This window comes from Protopterus annectens, chromosome 9.part0 (assembly GCF_019279795.1).
Source record: "Protopterus annectens isolate FY-2018-M chromosome 9.part0, PAN1.0, whole genome shotgun sequence".
Classification (NCBI taxonomy): Eukaryota; Metazoa; Chordata; order Ceratodontiformes; family Protopteridae; genus Protopterus; species Protopterus annectens.
In genome coordinates this window covers 935,993,388-936,014,052 of record NC_056743.1, presented here as the reverse complement: position 1 = coordinate 936,014,052, position 20,665 = coordinate 935,993,388, and the positions used below count along the sequence as shown (strand labels likewise).

The 20,665-nt window shown below is 44.6% G+C and overlaps 1 protein-coding gene across 1 annotated transcript in view; it reads right to left on the bottom strand.

The window, feature by feature from the left end:
* Positions 1-20,665, bottom strand: part of SPATS2 (spermatogenesis associated serine rich 2) — a 1,115,118-nt gene that overhangs the window by 782,927 nt on the left and 311,526 nt on the right. Inside the window, exon 3 of the mRNA XM_044083679.1 lies at positions 16,546-16,625. Within this exon, the coding sequence (XP_043939614.1) occupies positions 16,546-16,625 (80 nt within the window). The remainder of the gene's footprint in view (positions 1-16,545; positions 16,626-20,665) is intronic.

Below are 20,665 nucleotides of genomic sequence, written 5' to 3'. Positions count from 1 at the left end.
TTCCAGCAAAGATATGCGGGATGGTGGGAGGGTAACCTGGACTGCAGCAGTGAATACACTCGAACATCTATATTTATGGTAAGTACACAACTGTACTATGTTCATAGTGTTTCACTGTTGCAGTCATTACAATTGGGTTGAATCCCAAAGCTAAGGTTGGGAGGCTGGAGCTAAATAGGATTAGGAGCAGCTATGAGGCCCTGCAGAACTGCAGTGGCAAAGCCTGCCCTGGATTTACAGTAGAGTGGTAAGTGATAGTGCTTTGTAAAAGTGTGTACTGAACTCCAGGTTGCAGCCTCTAAAATGTCTTTGGTTGGTACTCCTCTGACGAAGGCTGCTGAAGTGGCTGCTGCTCTGGTTGAATGTGGCCTAAATACCCTTAGGCACTGATTTGCCATGTTGTGAATAGCAGAAACAAATGCAGTGGCCTATCCACTTTGAAATGGTCTGCTTTGAGATAGCCTTTCCTTGAGATCCTGCAGCATATGCCTCTAGTAATTGCTCAGTTTTTCTGAAAGCTTTGGTTCTGTCCAAGCAGAAGCACAGCTGTCTATGTCCAAAGAATGCAGAAGTCTCACCCTTATTCTGTGGATTTGGGTAAAAAGTAGGCAAATGAATAGTTTAGTTAAGGGCCACACTGGACACTACCTTAGGCATAAATGTCAGGTTTGTCCTCCGAGAAACCCTATCTGGATGGAAAATGATAAAAGGTTCCACAGCCATGAGTGCCTGTAGCTCTGAAACTCGTCTTGCAGAGGTTATTGCTAGGAGCAGAGCTGTTTTCCATGATAAAAATTTTATACTAGCTGAAGAGGCTGGCTCAAAAGGAGACACAGGGTGAGTTTTTTCAAGACATAATTGAGGTCCCATGCAGGAATTAGTGATCTCCTTGGAGGCCTTAAGTTTTTGGCTTCTCTAAGGTACTGCCTTAATAAAGGATGAGAAAAAATAGGTGGCTCTGTATTGTAATGAGCTGAAATGGCAGAGGCATGAATTTTAATTGATGAAAAGGATAGGCCTTTGTCCAGCATCTCAGTTAAATATTGCAAAATCTGAGGAATATTTGGTACAGTCGTGTCAATACCTTGTGCCTGGTTCCAAGCACAGAATCTCTTCCATTTTTCAGCATAACATTTTCTGGTACTAGGCCTCCTGGCATCCCAAATAACATCCATCACCATTTTAGAGAGAGGTGTGTTTTGAATGACTACATTATCTGCCATGCTGCCAGATTTAAGGTCTTGAGTTGGCTGTGCAGTATCTGATTGTTGTGTTGGGACAGTAAGTGAGGAAGTTGAGGTAATGTCCAGGCTGGGTATTGAGACAAGTTCCTTAGGATTGGGTACCAGTGCTGGCAGGGCCAGTCTGGGGCAATCAGTATCATTTTTGGCTTCTCATCTGACTTTTAGGTTTACCTTGGGGAGGAGAGGCAGTGGAGGAAAGGCATAGACTGTTAAGTTTTTCCAGCTGAAAGACAGAGCATCCACTTTCCATGCTTGCTTGTGATAAGCCCTTGTGCAGAATCTCTTCAGTTGGCAGTTGTGAGGGGAGGCAAATAGATCTATGTCCGGGCATCCCCAATTCCTTGTTATCATGCTGAAGACTTGCGGATCCAATTTCCACTCGTGGGGATCCATGAGGTTTCTGCTTAGTTAGTCTGCCAGAGTATTTATCTTTCCTGGCAGGAATTGTGCCTGCAGATGTGCAGATGTACTTGGTAAGTCAATGCTATGTCCCACAAATTCATGGCTAGTCTGCACAGGGGGTAGGAATGAGTGCCTCCCTGCTTGTTTATGTACCACATGACTGTAGTATTGTCTGTCTTTATCAGTAGTTGTCCTAGATGAAGTAGATCCTTGAAGGCTGTCAGGGCATTCTGAACAGCTAGCATCTCTTTTTGGTTGATATGTAGATGCATTTGGCTTGCGGACCATGTGCCCTGAATACATCTTCCTGCCATGTGGGCCCCCCAGGCATAATCTGATGCATCTGTTGTTAATATCTGCCTGGCTGTGGGTAAAGCGAATGGCTGCCCCTTGTGGTGACAGGCCTTCGCCCACCATCGAAACTCCTGTTGCAGGCAGGGAATGAGGGTAATTATTGTTTCCAGGCTATGGCAATGTTGAGTCCAAACACTTTTTAGATACCATTGAAGTTTCCTCATATGCAGTCTTGCATATGGAATTAGCAGAATGCAGGATGCCATGAAGCCTAAAGCCTGCAGAATTTTTCTTGCAGATAACTGGTTTTTGTTACCAACGTTTTGAAATAAGTAGTCAGTTGCCTTTGTTTGTCTGGCGTGAGATAAGCCATCTGGGCAGTTGTATTTAAGCTTGCACCCAGGCATATTATCTCTTGAGAGGGTACTAGTTTTGATTTCTTTTCGTTTACTGTGTACCCTAGGCATGTTAGTAATCTTTTTACAAACGCCAGATGCTGTAGTAGAATGCCCTTGTTCTCTGCTTGAATAAGCCAGTCATCCAAGTAAGGATATATTTGTATTCCGCTTTGTCTGCAAAATGTAATTACTGGAGCCAGGCATTTTGTGAAGACCCTGGGTGCAGTACATAAGCCAAAGGGCAGTGCAGAGAATTGGTAGTGCATTGAGCCAGCTATGAATTTGAGGTACCTTCTGCATGATTGTCTGATTGGGACATGCAGGTATGCATTTTTTAGGTCTAAAATCACAAGCCAAGCCTTCTTGCCCAGCATGGGCAGAAGCTGCTGCAGAGTCAACATTTTGAATTTTGGAATATCCAGGTATGTTTTTAGAATAGATAGGTCCAGTACTGGTCTCCAGGCATTGTCCTTTCTGGGCACCAAGAACAGTCTTGAGTAAAATCCTTATCCCTGCTCTTGCTGTGGTACTTGCTGAATGGCCCTCATGTCCATGAGGGAAGACGCTTGCTTTTGTGCCTCTGCCCATTGATCTTTTGGCAGGTCTGGCAAACAGTTTGCCCTTGGCAGGGTGTGAAAGTGAAACCTGTAGGCTTGAGACACTATATCCAAGACCCATTTGTCCTGGGTTATTACGTGCCAGTTTTGAGAAAAAAGTGCTGGTTTTCCCCCCTAAAGGTGCTGCTAGAAGGTAAGTGCTTGGCGCAGGCAGGGGGAAGTCATTGGGACTGTTTCCTGTATGGCTGTGATTTGCCTTCTCTGCTTTTTGGAGGTAGAAACACCACATTGTTTAGACCTTTATGAGCCTTGGGGCTGGGATCTGCCTCTAAGGCATCTGTAGCTGCCTCTCTGTGGCCTGTCCGACACTGGAAAGGACCAATTCTTTGTATGCCAGTGCCTGCTAAATCTTGGAGGCTGTGTACCTGTAAGAAATTCTTGACTGTTTGCATAAATTTAGCTTTGTCCTCCATTTTCTTCAACACCTCTTCTGCTTTAACACCAAACAAGGTATCATGTTGTAATGGAGCATCTAATAATTTTGCTTTAACATGATCAGGCCGATTCTGTTCCTTTAACCAAGCATGCCTCTGAATGACAGAACCCGTAACAGCGGCCCTGCAGGAGGCCTCCAGAGAATCAAAACCACATTGCAAAGTATGCTTTCCCACTTGTTCAGCTGCATGCAATAAATCCTGCATTTCTTTGTTTTCTGCACATTCAGAATTTGCAATCATTTTCTATTTAGGCAGTGACATAATATATTGCAGATATTTGAGCATATGAAACTGACAATTTAAAGCCCTTATAGCCAAGGTAGCAGAAGTGTAAATCTTTTTCCCCCATCTGTCCAGTGCCCTAGAATCCCTGTCACAGGGGGTAGAGTTTTTTGCAGTGGAAGCCTTGACCCCTTTGGGACCTTGAGAGATAGTTTCTGGGTCAGCAACAGGGTTCTTAAAAAGAAATGAATGCGATTCAGGAACACTGTAGTATCTGTCTGGCTTAACAGGAGCTGGCGGTAAAGAGTCAGGAGTCAAACTGGACTCTGAAAATACATCATCTACAATGTCTAGCACAGGTGGAATAGCAAGGGGCCTGTGCTGAGGTAGTAAAAGGAAGTCTCGGAGCCTTTTCTTAGATTCTGAATAATCTTGGCTCTCCCACTGGAAATGCTCCCTCATGGTATGCAGAGTTTCCCCAAAAGAATAATCCTCAGAAGGAGAGGCTGAAGGGATAGATTCTTCAGCATCAGAATCCTCATAGGGAGGAAGAGAGTATTCCTGATCAAAGGAGGAATCAGAAGAAATGGAAACCTGATCTGAAGAGTCATATTCTGTCTCTTGCCTAGACCTCCTATCAGGAGGGGGATGGGACCCCCTCATCAAAGTAATTAGGTCTTCGGCCATTTTGAGCATCTGTTTTTTAGGCATGGAGGCCTGTCCAAGGGGCTGTTGTACTTGTTTGTCTTTAGAGAAGCTTTAGTCTTTGCCTTTGAAGCTGAAGTAGTTTTAAAATATAACTATGTAGGCCTGAAAACACCCTCAGAAGCAGATGCCTGTTCAGCGGCTCCGGACCCATCTGAGGGAATAGTTTCCGAGGTTCCAATACCTTGAGTTTCCAGCGGCCTAGTCGGCTCCATGTGGGAGTCAGAGGCGGCCTGCAGCTCTAAAGTAGCAGGTGTCAGGGGCTGCAAAAGCCCCTGAGAACCAGCGACTGGCTTAGAAGAAGCCTCGTCATCAATTTTGGACCTCAGATGCCTGTCCTTTTCTTTTTCTTTGCGATTCTTTTGAATAGCGGTAGTCAGATGGCTATCCGACGACATCTTGTAATTAAATCTTCTGCCAAAATAGTGAAATGCAAAATCGTACCGACGCTTAATAGTGTGTTGGTTAAATCTAGCACAAAACCCATAATTAGCAACATCATGATCAGGGCCTAGGCAAAGAATACACTAAGAATGGAAGTCCTTATGAGGTATTTGCTTGACACAAGAAATACACTTTTTCTGACATCGGTCTGGAGCAAGAAAAAAGTTTCCCCAACGGGGTAGCTTTTAATGAAGACTTCGGATCTGAAATTCGAACACGAAAATCTCAGGAGTCGGCCGACCGGCACTTGCGAACTGCTTTTGCTTCGGGCACCGCGCAGCAAGAAAGACTGAAGAAAATGGAGTCGGCTGCATCTTTTATACCCCTGGCGCACTGATATCAGGGAGGAGGCGACAGCAATCGATGCCGGACCTAGACTTTGGAATTCAGGCCGACTGCAGGTAGCCTGCCAGCAGGATAACCCAATTGTAATGACTGCAACAGTGAAACACAATGAACATCTCCTGGTCTGAGGTGGCTCCTGAATGCTATTATAGCTCTGTGTACCACCAGCAATTCCTTCATGTTGATGTGGAGGGTAACGTCTCCCTAACTTCAGGTGCCCTGAGTGCACAGGTCTCCTAGATGAGCACCCCAGGCTGTGTCTGAGGCATTGGTGGTGACGGTCTGGCCTTGGGGAATGGTGATGAAGGGTAGACCCCTGTTCTGGGTACAAGCTTCTGCCCACCTTAAAAATTCCTTCCTTAAACAGGGGATCAGAGGCAGCTGGTGTTCCAGTGACTGTGAATGATGGCTCCATAGGTTCTTGAGATACCACTGCAGTTCCCTAATGTGGAGTCTGGCTAAAGGCACCAGAAGGATGCAGGAAGCCATGTACCCAAGCACTTGCAGGAGCTTCCTTGCTGTGAGATGTGTCCTGTGAGCTAGCTGAGAAAAGTAGAGTGGGAGAAAGCGCTGCTTCGCTGCAGAGATGAATTCTCTTTGGACAGATGTGTCCAGGAGGGCTCCTAGGAAGGTTATCTGTCGTGTGGGTTGGAAATGGGATTTTTCTACTGCTGATGGTGAATCCTAGAGAGGTAAGGAGAGTTTGGACAAAGGAGAGGTCTTGCAGGAGTTTTTCCTTGGTGTCTGCCTGAATGAGGCAGTCACCCAGATAGTGGTAAATCTGGATGTTTGCTGTCTGCAAAAGGCAATGACCGAAGCAAGGCACTTGGTGAAGACTCTGGGAGCAGTAGATAAGTCAAAGAGCAGAGCGGAGAATTGAAAGTGCTCTGAGCCTGCTGTGAAACGTAGCAAACTCCTGCAGGATTTCCTGACAGGGATATGGAGGTAGGTGTCTGAGATCTAGTGTCACTAGACAGGTGTCTGGAGCCAACATAGGTAATAGGTTTTGAAGGGTCAGCATTTTGAATTTTGGCACTTGGAGGGACAGATTTAATGTGGTTAAGTCTAGAATAGGGCGCCAGGTGCCCTCTTTTCTGGCTACCAGGAACAGCCTTGAGTAGAAACCTTTTCCTGCTTGTTCCTTTGGCACTGGTTACACTGAGCCCCGAGCACAGAGTTTTTGAATTTGGCGGATGGCCTCTGCTTTTTGATTTGCCGGTAAGTCTGGGAATCCTGAAAATCTTGGGCTTTCTTTGAAAGTGAATCTGTACCCTTTGAAATGTTTAGTACCCACCGATCTGTTGTGATGGTTTGCTACTTGGCCAAGAATAGGGACTTCCTTCTTCCTAGCCTGGTGAGGGTGGTGGAGGGGCAGAGGGGAGAGGGGAAGTCATTGTAGATCCTTGGAGTAAGGAGTGGATTTAGAACTCCCTTGCCTAGGCGTGGCAGAGGGCCACTGCCTGGGCCTTTGCTGGCTTTGCTGCTGCTGTCTGGAGGGCCTATCTCTGCGTCCTCTCCTAGGCACAGCTTTGGGTTGGGCAGGAAAAGACCAGTGCTTTGTTAGAAAGTTCCTGCTGAATCTGGGAGGCTGTACTTGCAGGAAGTCTTTGACTGTCTACATAGACTTAGCCTGGTGTTCCATTTTTTTAATGACTTCCTCTGCTTTTGAACCTAACAGTAGTTTCCTGTCTAAAGGGGGGTGTCCAAAAGTTTAGATTTGACCTGGTCAGGCAAAGGCTGCTTGCTCAGCCATGCATGCCTTCTGATGACTCAACCTGAAACTGTAGCTCTGCTAGAAGCTTCTAGAGCATCAAATCTGCAGTGCAGGGAATGTTTTGCCACTTGAGAGCTGGAGTGGATCAAATCTCCTAGTTCTTTGGTAGTATTACTCTCTGGTAAGGTGGAAATTTTTTTGCTTTATTAATTCCAGCATGTTTTGTTGAAATTTGAGCATGTGAAATTGGCAACCTTAGCCATTAGAGCCCTCAGTTGCCAAAGTGTAGACCTTTTTGCCCCATCGGTCCAAGGCTCTGCTCTCCTTGGATTCCTCAGCATCTGAATCCGCAAAGGCGGTCAGGGGCTGTTCAGTGTCGGAGTCTAGAAATTAAGAGTTCTGAGACTATGAGGGTAATTAAATCTTCGGCCATTCTAAGTAACTGTTGAAACTGGGCAGGTTGGGTGAGAGGAAACTAGTGACTGAGCACAGAGGAAGGGGGTCTTCTAGGAGTGGCCTTGCTCTTAGGCCTTAGAGATTCGATTGGTCTAGTGGGTTTTGCTGGTGGCATGGCAGTCAGTTATCCAAAAAGCCTCTTCGAAAGCCAGTGCCTGCAAAGCGGCTCTGGACCCAACCGAGGTACTGGCGAGTGTCAAAACGGTCGAAGAAGCCTAATCCAGCTGCATACTGGACTCCAGAAGGGTCTCGGTAGAAGCATGCGATGGCTCTACAGCGGTCGTCAGGGGTTGTGAATGCACCTCACTGAGTTCTGCTGGATGCTGGCTGACTTGTAATTTGTGTTGTCTGTGGGCCTAACCTTCAGAGGTCTCTCTATCTCTCATCTTTTCTCTTTTTGGGAAATTTGGCAGTCGATTGACCGACAGATGCCATTTTGCGTGAGTAACTAACCTCCCTGAAATGCCTAGCTACAAAATCAGCTCTCCTATGGATGGTTCCAGTATTAAATAAGGCACAGAACCGACAATCGGGGACGTCGTGGTCTGGGCCTAGACAAGTTACACACAGCTTATGCAAGTCTCAGTGTGGTATTTGTTTTCCACAATAGAGACAGTTACTTACTTTTTCGGACATCGGTTAAGTGCAAGAAAAAGGATCCCCAATGGGGCACTTAGCTTTAGTAGTATTCTCCCTCACTCTGGCAATAGGTGACCGATGCACTTGCAAAATGCTTTGGGTCCCATGGCAAGAAAGACTGATGTAATGGTGTCGGCTGCCTTATATCACTGATGACCTGACGTCAGTCTCAGGTGACCTGTAGTCGATGCAGGAGGAATATAATTTACTCTGGTATTCGGGCTGGCTGAGGGCTATACAGCAGGGATAACTCCAGAAGTGATGACAGCAACAGTGAACACGATCATCTATGTGTACAGTTTTGGAGGCAGCACATAAAAGATAGGAGACGACCTGGCACTATCCAGAGGAAAGCCACAGGGTTATCTTGTGGAAGAAGGGATAGGCGCATGAACAGAATCTGAAAATGATTATCATGTATTCATTAATCCCTATAGGAGATGGAAGAAATGATAAAAGGTATACAAGATGCTACATAGGAAAACTCTAGGGGTAGAAACTACAGTTGTGTACACTTACCATAAATGTAGATGTTCGAGTGCATTCACTGTTGCAGTCATCACATTCGGGTTATCTGCTTGCAGTAGCCCTCCGTCGGCCTAATTATCAAAGTCTTGGGTCCTGCGTCGGTTGCGGTCTCATCTTCCGTGACGTCAGGTAGTTAGAGGTATAAAGCATGCAGCAGACACCATTACATCAGTTTTTCTTGCCCCAGAAGTCAGGTGCCCCCCTAATGGGAAGCAACTAAATACATACATACAAGGTTACACCTCCAACAAAAAAGCAAATACACCAAAAAGCTTTTAAGCATAGTAAAGGAGAGTAGAGGTATAGCCAAAAGAAGTCAGGGGGCTGGAGGGAGGGTAACCAGGACTGCAACAGTGAATACACTCGAACATCTACATTTGTGGTAAGTGTACACAACTGTACTATGTTCTTCATGTTTCACTGTTACAGTCATCACATATGGGTAGATTTCCAAAGCTAAGGATGGGAGGAGGCATTTAGATAGCATTAGGACCAGCTATAAGGCCGTACAAGACTGCAGTGGCAAAGCCAGCTCTGGATTTAGAGAAAATTGGTAAATGGTACTGCTTGGTGAAAGTATGTACAGAACTCCAGGTAGCAGCTTCTAGGATGTCCCTGGTAGGTACACCTCTGAGAAAGGCTGTAGAGGTAGATGCAGCCCTGGTTGAAATCGGGTCTAATCCCCTGTGGGATAGGTTTTCCATGGTGCTTATAGCAGAAAAGATGGTGCTTATAGCAGAAAAGAATGCAATGGCCTATCCATTTAGAAATGGTTTGCTTTGAAATAGCCTTTCTCTCTGCCCATGCAGGAAAGGCTACCAGCAGTTGTTCAGATGTCCTTTGAGGTTTAATCCTGTCCAAGTAAAATCTAAGTTGTCTGTGCACATCTAAGGAGTGCAGTATCAGTTCCCCTTTGTTCTGTAGATTAGAAAAGAAGGTAGGCAAATGAATGGCTTGATTAAAAGCCACACTGGATACCACCATGGGCATGAAAGAGGGACTGGTCCTGAGGGAAACCCTGTCTGCATGAAAGATGATGAAAGGCTCCACTGCCGTAAGGGCCTGTAATTCAGATACCCTTCTTGCTGAAGTGATTGCTAAAAGGAAGGCTGTTTTCCAAGAAAGGAATTTTAAATCTGCACTTGCAGCTGGCTCAAAAGGAGGAAGAGTGAATGTTTCCAATACAAAGTTGAGGTCCCAGGCTGGAGTTGGGACTCTCCTGGGTGGTCTTAAGTTTTTGGCCCCTCTGAGGAACTGCTTGAGCAGTGGGTGAGAGAAGAGGGGTGGTTCTGTGTTATAATGAGCTGAAATGGCTGAGGCGTGAATTTTAATGGAGGAAAGAGAAAGGCCCTTGTGAAGCATCTCTGTTAAGTATTGAAGAATCTGAGGTAAATTGGGCGCTGCTGTGCCAATCCCTTGAATTTGGTTCCAGGCACAGAATCTTTTCCATTTTTCAGTATAAGATTTTCTAGTACTAAGCTGCCTTGCCTCCAAAATGACATTCAACACTTGTTTAATGAGGGATGGCAGCAGAAAGATTAGGTAATTAGCAAGGCTGCCAGGTTCAGGGTTTGAAGCGGAGGGTGCAGAATCCGGTTCTCCTGTTGAGACAACTGGGTTGGGGTCTGAGGCAGGTGCCATGGAACCCAGCAGTGACACACTGCGCAAGAGGAGGTACCAGTGTTGGAGTGGCCAGTCTGGTGCAATCAGTATCATCCTTGGTTTGTCCTGTTTGATCTTTAGTAGTACCTTGGGTAGGAGAGGCAAAGGAGGACAGGCATAAACTGGACAGAGCATTCACTTTCCAAGCTTGTTTGTGTGGTGTCCTTGTGCAGAATTTGTCCAATTGGTAGTTCTGGGGGGAGGCAAAGAGGTCTATATCTGGGCTCCCCCATTTGTTTGTCAACATGTTGAAAGTCTTTGGTTCCAGTTTCCACTCGTGTGGGTTCATGAGACTTCTTAGTTCGTCTGCCAGTGTATTTAGTTTTCCTGGCAGGAATTGAGGCTGTAGATGCACTTGGTAGCTCAAGGCTGTGTTCCACATAGCCATGGCTAGTCTGCAGAGGGGGTAAGAATGGGTACTCCGCTGCTTATTTATGTACCACAACAGTGGTGTTGTCCGTCCTTACCATTAATTGTCCTGGAAGAATGTGGTCCTTAAAGGCTGTGAGAGTATTCTGTACAGCTAACATTTCTTTTTGATGGATATGTATGTGCATTTGACTTGGGTTTCATCTGCCCTGAATGCACTTCCCTGCCAGGTGAGCCCCCCATGCATAGTCTGATGCGTCTGTTGTTAGGATTTGGGCGGCAGGGAGTAGAGTGAATGGTAGTCCCTTGTTTTGGTGGCAGGGCTCTGCCCACCAAAGTAACTCTAACCGCACACAAGGTATGATAGGAATCATTGCTTCTAGGTCCTGAGAATGTTGACACCATAGGCTTATTAGATACCATTGTAGTTTCCTCATATGCAGTCCTGCATATGGAATTAGTAGAATGCAGGAGGCCATGAACCCAAAGGCTTGCAGTATTTGCCTTGAAGATAGCAGGGTTTTGTGGCCATTAGTTTGAAATAAGTTGTCAAATGAATTTATTTTTATGGCGTGAGGAAAGCCATCTGGGAAGTTGTATTCAAACTTGCTCCCAGGAATATAATTTGTTGACAGGGTACTAGATGTGATTTCTTTTCATTTATTGTGTAACCCAGACAAGTTAGCACCTTTTGTTCAAATGCCAGATGATTCAAAAGTATGTCCTGGCTTTCTGCCTGAATTAGACAATCATCCAGGTATGGATACATTTGAATATTTCTTTGCCTGCAAAAAGCAATGACTGGAGCTAGGCACTTTGTGAATACCCTGGGCGCAGTAGATAAGCCAAAGGGCAGTGCAAAGAACTGATAGTGCAAGTAGCCTGCCTTGAAGCGTAGGTATCTACTGCAAGATTCCCTGATTGGGATATGCAGGTAGGCTTCCTTTAAATTGAGTGTTGCCAACCAGGCATCTTTGCCTAGCATAGGAAGCAGCTGGTGAAGAGTTAGCATCTTGAATTTTGGAATCACCAAAAAGGTGTTTAAGGTAGATAGGTCCAGGATAGGACACCATAAGCTGTCGTTTCTGGGTACCAGGAAAAGTCTCGAGTAAAAACCTTGCCCCTTTTCCTCTTCTGGTACAGTTTGAATAGCTTTGATGATTAAGAGAGAGAGAGTACTTGCTTTTGAGGCTCTGCCCACTGATTTGGGGGCAGATTTGGCCAAGCGTTTAGGGTTGGTAATGTATGGAATTGAAATATGTATCCTTGGGGAAACTATATTTAAAACCCATTTGTCCTGGGTAATGAATTCCCAGTTTTTTGTCTGCAGAGCAATCTTTCCCCCCTAAAGGAGCAGTCAGTTGAGAAGTGCTTGGAAGTTTTAAAGTTAAGTCATTGAGACAATCTACCATAGAGGGAGTCTTACTACTCCCTGATTTGGAAGTGGCAGCCCCCTCCCCCCACTGCTTAGTCCTGTGCGTACCCTGGGACTGAAGCCTGTGTGTTCTGCTGGATCTGGGTTTGGACTGAGAAGGCTTGGAAGAGGCAGGAAAGGACCAATTCTTAGAGGGCCAATGCCTACTAAATCTTGGGGGCTGTACTTGCAGGAAATCTTTTAACAGTTTACATAGATTTAGCTTTTTCCTCCATCTTTTTAAGAACTTCTGCTTTGGTGCCAAACAGGCGGTCCTGATGTAAGAGAGCATCCAGTAATTTAGCTTTAACATGATCTGGCAAGGATTGCTCCTTAAGCCATGCATGCCTTCTAAGTACAGACCCAATGACAGCAGCCCTGCAAGATGCCTCTAGTGAATCAAAACCACATTGCAAAGTATGTTTTCTAACCTGTTCAGCAGAATGAATTAAATCCTGTAAATCCTTATTTTCAGCACAATCAGGAATAAATATAATTTTCTGTTTAAGCAGTCCAATAATATGCTGCTGATACTTTAACATATGAAACTGGCAGTTTAAGGCCCTGATGGCCAAGGTTGCAGAAGTGTATACCTTCTTATCCCATCTATCCAACGCCCTGGAGTCTCTATCAGAGGGGGTAGGATTTTTGGCAGTAGTAGCCTTAATGCCCTTGGGTCATGTGAGATGGTCTCAGGATCCGCAGTGAGATTTTTAAAAAGGAACTTGTGAGAGTCAGGAACCCTGTAATATCTATCACGTTATCTGGGAGCAGGAGGTAGAGAGTCATGGGCCAAGTTAAATTCCGAAAAGGCATCATCCACAATGTCCAGTACAGGAGGGATAGCTACAGGCCTGTGCTGGGGCAGGAGTAAGAAATCCCTAAGCCTCTTTTTAGAATCAGAGTAATCCTAGCTTTCCCAACGAAAATGCTCCCCAAGAGTATGCAAGGTTTCACCAAAAGAGAAATCCTCGGGGGGCAAAGTGAAAAGAGTCCTCTACATCAGAATCCTCATATGTAGCTAAGGGTAAATCCTGGTCATCAGAGGAAACAAAAATTTCAGAATCCTGGTCAGAAGTATCATAAGCAAATTCAGTCCTAAGTCTCTTAGAGGGGACAGGTTGGCTTCCCCTGATTAAAATAATAAGGTCTTCAGCCACTCTTATCATTTGTTTTTTAGGCATAAAAGACCATGCGGTCTGGGCATCGGTTTTCTAGTCATGGTTTGAGATTTAGGCCTTGAAGAAGAAGATGGCGTCGGTTTAATATGAGAGTCAGTAGACCTGAATACACCCTCAGAAGCCAGTGTCTGCACAGCAGCTCGAGACCCATCCAAGGTAGAGACATCCGCAGGTTTCTCGGTTGAAGCATCTCGCAGCATACCGGACTCCGAATGGGTCTCAGTAGAGGTGTGTGAATCTGAAGTAGCAGGTATCAGGGGCTGCGAAAGCACCTCACTGAGTACCGGCGAACTGGCGCCTGGCTTAGGAGAAGAGTAGTCAGCAGCTTTGGACCTAGGCGGCCTGTCTCTGTCTTTATCTTTGCGTTTTTTCAGAATGTCGGTAGTCTGATGGCTTACCGAAGACATATCTGTATAATTAAACCGAGCACCAAAATATTTAGAAGCATAAATATACCGACGACGAATAGTTTGTTGCTTAAATAAGACACAAAACTGACAGCGAGGTATGTCGTGGTCAGGGCCTAGGCAAGGAATACAGTACGAATGGAACTCTTTATGAGGTATTTGCTTTCCACAAGAAATACAATTATTGACTTTTACTGACATCGGTTTACAGCAAGAAAAAGTTTCCCCAACGGGGTACTTAGCTTTAGTTGAAGACTTCAGTTCTGAAACTCGAAAATAAAAATTTCAGGAGTCAGCCGATCGGCACTTGAACTGCTTCTGCTTTGGGCACTGCACGGCAAGAAAGACTGATGTAATGGCGCGGCTGCATGATTTATACCCCTGACTACCTGATGTCACAGAAAATGAGACCACAACCGACGCAGGACCCAAGACTTTGATAATCAGGCTGACTGAGGGCTACTGCAAGCAGATAACCCAAATGTGATGACTGCAACAGTGAAACACGAAGAACATCTGAGGCACAACACACAGGTTTAGAAAGACCTCAAATGTGCATTGAGAATACTCATTTTAACTTGAACCTGAAAAAGTTTTTTTTTCTTTCACAAAGATACTAATGGAATTTTGGAAAACAAAATACCTGAGTAGGTGTGATGAACTACCCGTAACAGAAGTTGTAAAACCAGAGGTAGGATGGGGCAGAAGCTATACATTAGGTGTAACTCAAATATGCATCCTACATAGACACTCAATTTCCTTCTACCACCATGCTGTTATCAAAACTAGAACCTCCTCATCACACCATCACCATCTGACCAAAGATGTGCACATGTGTGGGGACATTCAAAGTTGCTTTCCAGCCTCCCACACCCCTATATCCCCCACCCTCCCCCATGTGAAGTTACATTCCCACACTCCCAATTTCACATTAGTTTTCCACCAAGATCAATGATGATTAAGCCTCCTTGGAAGAAAGGGAAATAAATATTCAATCTAGTATTTTGTTTACTGCATCAGCAACCTAGCAGGTGATGGCAAGTCCTTTACAGTAAAATCATACACACTACATTAAACTTCATGATATCCAAGTAAACCTAATGTAACCAGATTCAAAGCATGTTTAAAAATGTGTAGTTCATAGGTTGGTACTAGGCTATCGGCCCTAGGGCCTATGCAAGCCTAGCCATAACAATTCCCTGGATATTTCTTCCCACAATATTTACTTCTCTGGGCCCCTGTCTAGCAGGGCGACTGACATGATCCCCGGGGTGAATTTCCTATCTCCCATCCAGTCATCAAGGTTCCTTTTGAAGAGGGTCAATGAGGCGCTCTGCTTGACATGTATGGGCAGTCTATTCCAGAATACGGGGAGTCTCTGGATCAGGAACCTATCCCTCCAGCATGTTTTGTTCATTGTAATGACAAGGTTTAGATCCCTGGAGCGTGTGGCTCTGAGGGATTGGGATTTCTTTAAGTGGAGCATGTCCAACAGCTCAGGGTTTGACACAGACTTGTATGTTAAGCAGAGATCACCTCTGAGTAGACGATATGCCACAGAGTATAGCTGGAGTTCTTTTAGACTGTCAGCATATGGCATCTGCTTTACGCCTGTGATTCTTTTAGCGAGGTATTTCTGTGGCCTTTCCAGCTGTTGCAGATGTCTTGTGAGGTACATACCAAACTGGGCATTATACTCTATAATGGGTCTAATGAGGGATGAGTACAGTGGGACAATGACCTCCTTTTTTCTGGATGGAAAGCCCTTCGTGATGAGGTGTGCCACATAGAAGGATTTCCTGACTGTTGTGGGGATGTGGTTATCGAAAGTAAGACCACTGTCCACCTGTGTCCCTAAGTCTCTCATCACACTTTCGATGTTTAGCGTCCTGCCACCTATATGGTAATTCATGGGTACATGTTTTTTTCCAAAGGGGATAACTATACATTTCTTGGCATTAAGCTTGAGCCCATGGCTCTGGCACCAAGCATCTGTTTCTGTAAGGCCTTTTTGTAGAATATCCACATCATTTGGGGATTCAAATTTTGTTCAATAATACAAAAAAAGCACTAAGACACAGATTCTCTCTCACTGAAATGCACCTGTTCCATTGCCTGTGAAGGCAAGAGAACAAAATCAGAAGATATTTTATGACTGAGTGGCTGAGCATTACTCCCTGAATATTTTATCAGAATATGTACATCCATTTTTTTTTAATTCAGCCCTTTAGAGACTTAGAACAAAAATTATCCCAAATGGTCATGTTTTGGAAAAAAAACATGTACCCATGAATTACCAAATGGTCAGCATGAAAATAGTCATACATTTAGATACAAATCACTTTACAGAAACCCAAGTTATCATGTGTCATTTTACTAAAGAAAACATTTCTGTACAACAGTCATCCTTTCTAGTCAAGGAGCTGTTTATTATGAACAAAGCTACCATGAGAATTATAATGAAGCACAGGAGACACCTGTACTTACCAGCAAGACCACTGGGATCCAAACAGAGTTCTAAATATACACAATACCTGCATGAAGATAAAACTCCCTGAAGGAAGACATGCTCCGATATTTTTGCCAGTGACTCCTCAGAACATGGCACTAGTAATGAAAGCTCAACATTCACACAAAATACACAGTTTAATATGCTTTGCCAGTTGGGCGTACTGAATGATTCAGTGTCCTGTCAGTGATACTAACAACCTTTCATTAAGGCAGTGTTTAAAAGGACAAGACATGAACTACTCTAATCTGCCAGCCAGTTCCCAATGGAGAAGAATGTATACATTTCATAAACAGCACTAACCAGTGATACTGCTGGCAGTTTAAGTCATCTTCTCAATAGTTAGTGTTGAAGCCCTTCAAGATAATGCAGAGAAAACATGTAGCATATGAATAGATTCAGTACACATTCTATCATGGAAATGAACACAAAAGCTTCAGTCTTGGCACTGCCTGATGGCACACTCTGCACGCCACATTTAACTATACATATATTTACAAACACCTTCACAAACAATAAAAGAGAAAAAAACATCCTCAACTTTAAGGCAATGTTTACCTTCTCCTTCATGTTTTCATAGCTCCCTCCTTGAGCAATGACCGCTTTTGATTGGACGTCAAACACAAAACCTGATGGATCTGTCAAAAGATAAAATTACAAAGATTAGTTAACACAGAAAAATACTATGTGCATAAACGTTGTACTACAGATAAGAACATGGCCCTAGCACTTCAACACCTGCAAAAAAATCATTTTAACTCAAATGAAATCTGGGAATGAAAAATTATTAGAAAACAGACACCAAGATGAGGACCAGTGTTAAAGTACAGTTTTGTACCTACCATAAATGTATATGTTCAAGTGTACACCCTGCTGCAGTCATCACACTTGGGTTATCCTGTCGTCAGGCGGTCCCGCAGTTGGCCGGAATTCCAAAGTCTTGGTCCAGCATCGGTTGCGGTCGCTTTTTCACAGACGTCAGTGCGCCAGGGGTATATATAATGCATCCGACAATTTTCTTCAGTTTTTCTTGCCCCAGATGTCAGGTGCCCCCAAAAAGGTGGTCAGTAATTAGTACCAATTTATGAAGTTTTTAGAACAAACACAAAATCCCTCTAGCTATAAGCAAATACATCAGGAAGGTTTTGTAGAGATTTAGTCAGTTAGATCAGAGGGGATGGAGGGGGGATAACCTGGACTGCAGCAGGGTGTACACTCGAACATCTACATTTATGGTAGGTACAAAACTGTACTATGTTCATCGTGTTACCCTGCTGCAGTCATCACACTTGGGTAGAATCCCAAAGCTAAGGATGGGTGGAGGATTCATAGAGGGTTAGAGGAGGCTAGAAGGCCCTGCAGAACTGCAGTGGCAAAGCCAGCTCTAGTCTTAGAGTAAAGTGGTAAGTGGTAGTGTTTGGTAAAGGTGTGTACTGAACACCAAGATGCAGCTTCCAAAATCTCCTTGGTTGGAACCCTCCTGAGGAAGGCTGTAGATGTAGCTGTTGCCCTGGTAGAGTGGGGCCTAATGGTAGCAGGAACTGGTTTTCCATGATGGGTACAGCAAAAACGAATGCAATGTCCTATCCATTTGGAAATGATTTGTTTTGATATAGCCTTCCCTTGTGAAGCTGTAGCATAGGATACAAAGAGCTGGTCAGATTTTCTGAAAACCTTAGTTTTATCCAAGTAGTAACGAAGTTGCCTGTGAATGTCCAATGAATGCAGGAGTCTTTCTCCTTTGTTCTGTGGATTTGGGAAAAAGGTGGGCAAGTGCATGGTTTGATTTAAAGCCACACTGGAAACCACCTTAGGCATGAAGGAAGGATTAGTACGTAGAGAAACTCTGTCTTGATGGAAAATGAGGAAAGGTTCCATTGCCATTAGTGCCTGCAGCTCTGAGACTCTTCTGGCTGAAGTTATTGCTAGCAGCAGGGCAGTCTTCCATGATAGAAACTGTAGATCTGCAGAGAAAGCTTGTTCAAAGGGAGGTAGCGTAAGTTTTTCCAGAACAAAATTGAGGTCCCATGTTGGTGTAGGTGCTCTTCTGAGGGGATCTAATGTTTTTTGCCCCTCTGAGGAACTGCCTTAGAAGTGGATGTGAAAATAAGGGTGGATCTGTGTTGTAGTGGGCTGAAACAGCCGATGCATGGATTTTAATGGAAGAAAAAGAAAGTCCTTTGTGCAACATCTCAGTTAAATACTGTAGAATCTGAGGCATGTGAGGCTGAAATGTGTTTTGGCCTTTAGCTTGGTTCCAGGCGCAAAATCTTTTCCATTTGTCCGAGTAGGCCTTCCTGGTGCTGGGCCTCCTAGCTTCCAGAAGAACCTCCATAACTGCTTGTGAAAGAGGAGCTGGCTAGATGCTTACTTGATTTGCCATGCAGCCAGATTTAAGGTTTTGAGCTGGCTGTGTAGAATCTGATTGTTTTGCTGTGTGAGCAAAGGAGCAATTTGTGGTGAAATCCAAGGTGGGCCTTCGGCCATATTCCTTAATAGTGGGTACCAGTGCTGGCATGGCCAGTCTGGGGCTATGAGTATCAGTCGTGGTCTCTCCTTTCTGATTTTCAGTAGCACCTTTGTGAGGAGAGGCAATGGAGGGAAGGCATATACTGTCAGGTTTTTCCAACTTGTACAAAATTTTGTTAGCTGATAGTTTTGGGGGCTGGCAAACAGGTCTATGTCTGGAAGGCCCCATTTTTGCGTTATCATTGCAAATACTTGTGGATCCAGCTTCCACTCGTGGGGATCCATGATGTTTCTTCTGAGGTCATCTGCCAATGTGTTCTTTTTTCCTGGCAGGAATTGAGCTTGTAACTGAACTTGGTAAGCCAGTGCTGTCTTCCACAAGGTCATTGCTTGTCTGTAAAGGGGGTAGGAGTGTGTACCTCCTTTGTTTGTTTATGTACCACATTACTGTGGTGTTGTCCGTCCTTATTGTAAGTTGTCCTGGATGTAATAGGTTCTTGAAGGCTGTCAGAGCATTCTGTACAGCTAGCATCTCTTTTTGATTGATGTGCAGATTTCTTTGATCTGCAGTCCATACGCCTTGAACGCACTGTCCTGCCATGTGTGCCCCCCAGGCATAGTCCGATGCATCTGTTGTCATAGTTTGCCTGGCTGGGGGCAAGGTGAAAGGCTGACCCTTGTTGAGGTGACATGCCTGTGACCACCATAAAAACTCCTGTTATAGGCACAGAATGAGAGACATCATTGTGCCCAAGCTGCACACTTTTTAGGTACCACTGTAATTTCCTCATATGCAGCTTTGCCATGAAGCCCAAGGCCTGCAGAATTTTTCTTTCAGGGAGTAGGGTCTTTGTTGCCATTTTTTTGAAATACTGAGTCAGTTGTAGTTGTTTGTCTGGCGTAAGATAAGCCTTCTGGGCCATTGTATTCAATCTGGCACCCAGGAATGTCATTTTGTGAGGGTACTAGTTTTGATTTCTTTTCGTTAACTGTTTTACAAAAGCCAGATGTTGTAAGAGGATGTCCTTGGTTTCTGCTTGAATGAGGCAGTTGTCCAGGTATGGGTATATTTGAATTCCTCTTTGTCTGCAGTATGCAATTACTGGTGCCAGGCATTTTGTGAAGACCCTGGACGCAGTTGATAAGCCAAAGGGCAGTGCAGAGAATTGGTAATGGGTTGAACCTGCAATGAAACGGAGGTATCTTCTGCAACTTTGTCTGATAGGGACATGCAGGTATGCCTCCTTGAGGTCCAACGTTACTAGCCATGCTTTCTTGCCCAACATGGGAAGAATCTGCTGTAGTGTTAGCATCTTGAATTTGGGTACTTGTAAGAAGGTGTTTAGAATTGAAAGGTCCAGAATTGGTCTCAGGGCATTGTCCTTTCTGGGGACTAGAAAGAGTCTTGAGTAAAATTCCTTGGCCTTGCTCTCGTGTAGGTACCAGATGAATGGCTCTCATTATCCATGAGAGCTGTAAATTGTTTTTGTGCCTCTGCCCATTGATTTTGTGGCAGGTTTGGCATTCATCTTTTCATTGGCAAGGTGTGGAAATGGAATCTGTATCCTCGTGAAATTATGTCTGGGACCCATTTGTCCTTTGTGACAATGTGCCAGTTGTCTGAAAAAAGTGCGAGTTTTCCTCCCAAGGGAGCTGCCAAGAGACTGTTGCTTGGCCAGATGAGGTGCAAGTCATTGAGTATGCCTTCTGGTGATTGGGGCCTGTCTTCTCCTCCCTTCTGTGTTGCAGTGCCCCATTGTCGAGGTTTGTATTGGGCTTGTGGTTGTCCTCTGCCTCTTGGACATCTGTATTTACCTCTCTGTGGTCTGTCGGTAGCTGGAAAGGACCAATTTTTAGTTGGCCAATTTCTGCTGAAGCGAGGGGGCTGTACCTGTAGAAAATCTTTGACTGTCTGCATAGATTTTGCCTTTTCCTCCATTTTCTTTAAGACTTCTTCTGCCTTAACTCCAAATAGAACATCCTGCTGTAAGGGAGCATCTAGAAGCTTTGCTTTAACATGATCAGGCAGAGTTTGTTCCTTTAACCAAGCATGTCTACGTATAACAGACCCAGTGACGGCTGCTCTGCAGGAAGCCTCCAAAGAATCAAAACCACACTGTAAAGTATGTTTGCCCACCTGTTCAGCTGCATGCAACAGATCCTGCATTTCTTTCAATTCAGACTGTTGAGGGAGTGTGCTCATTTTTTG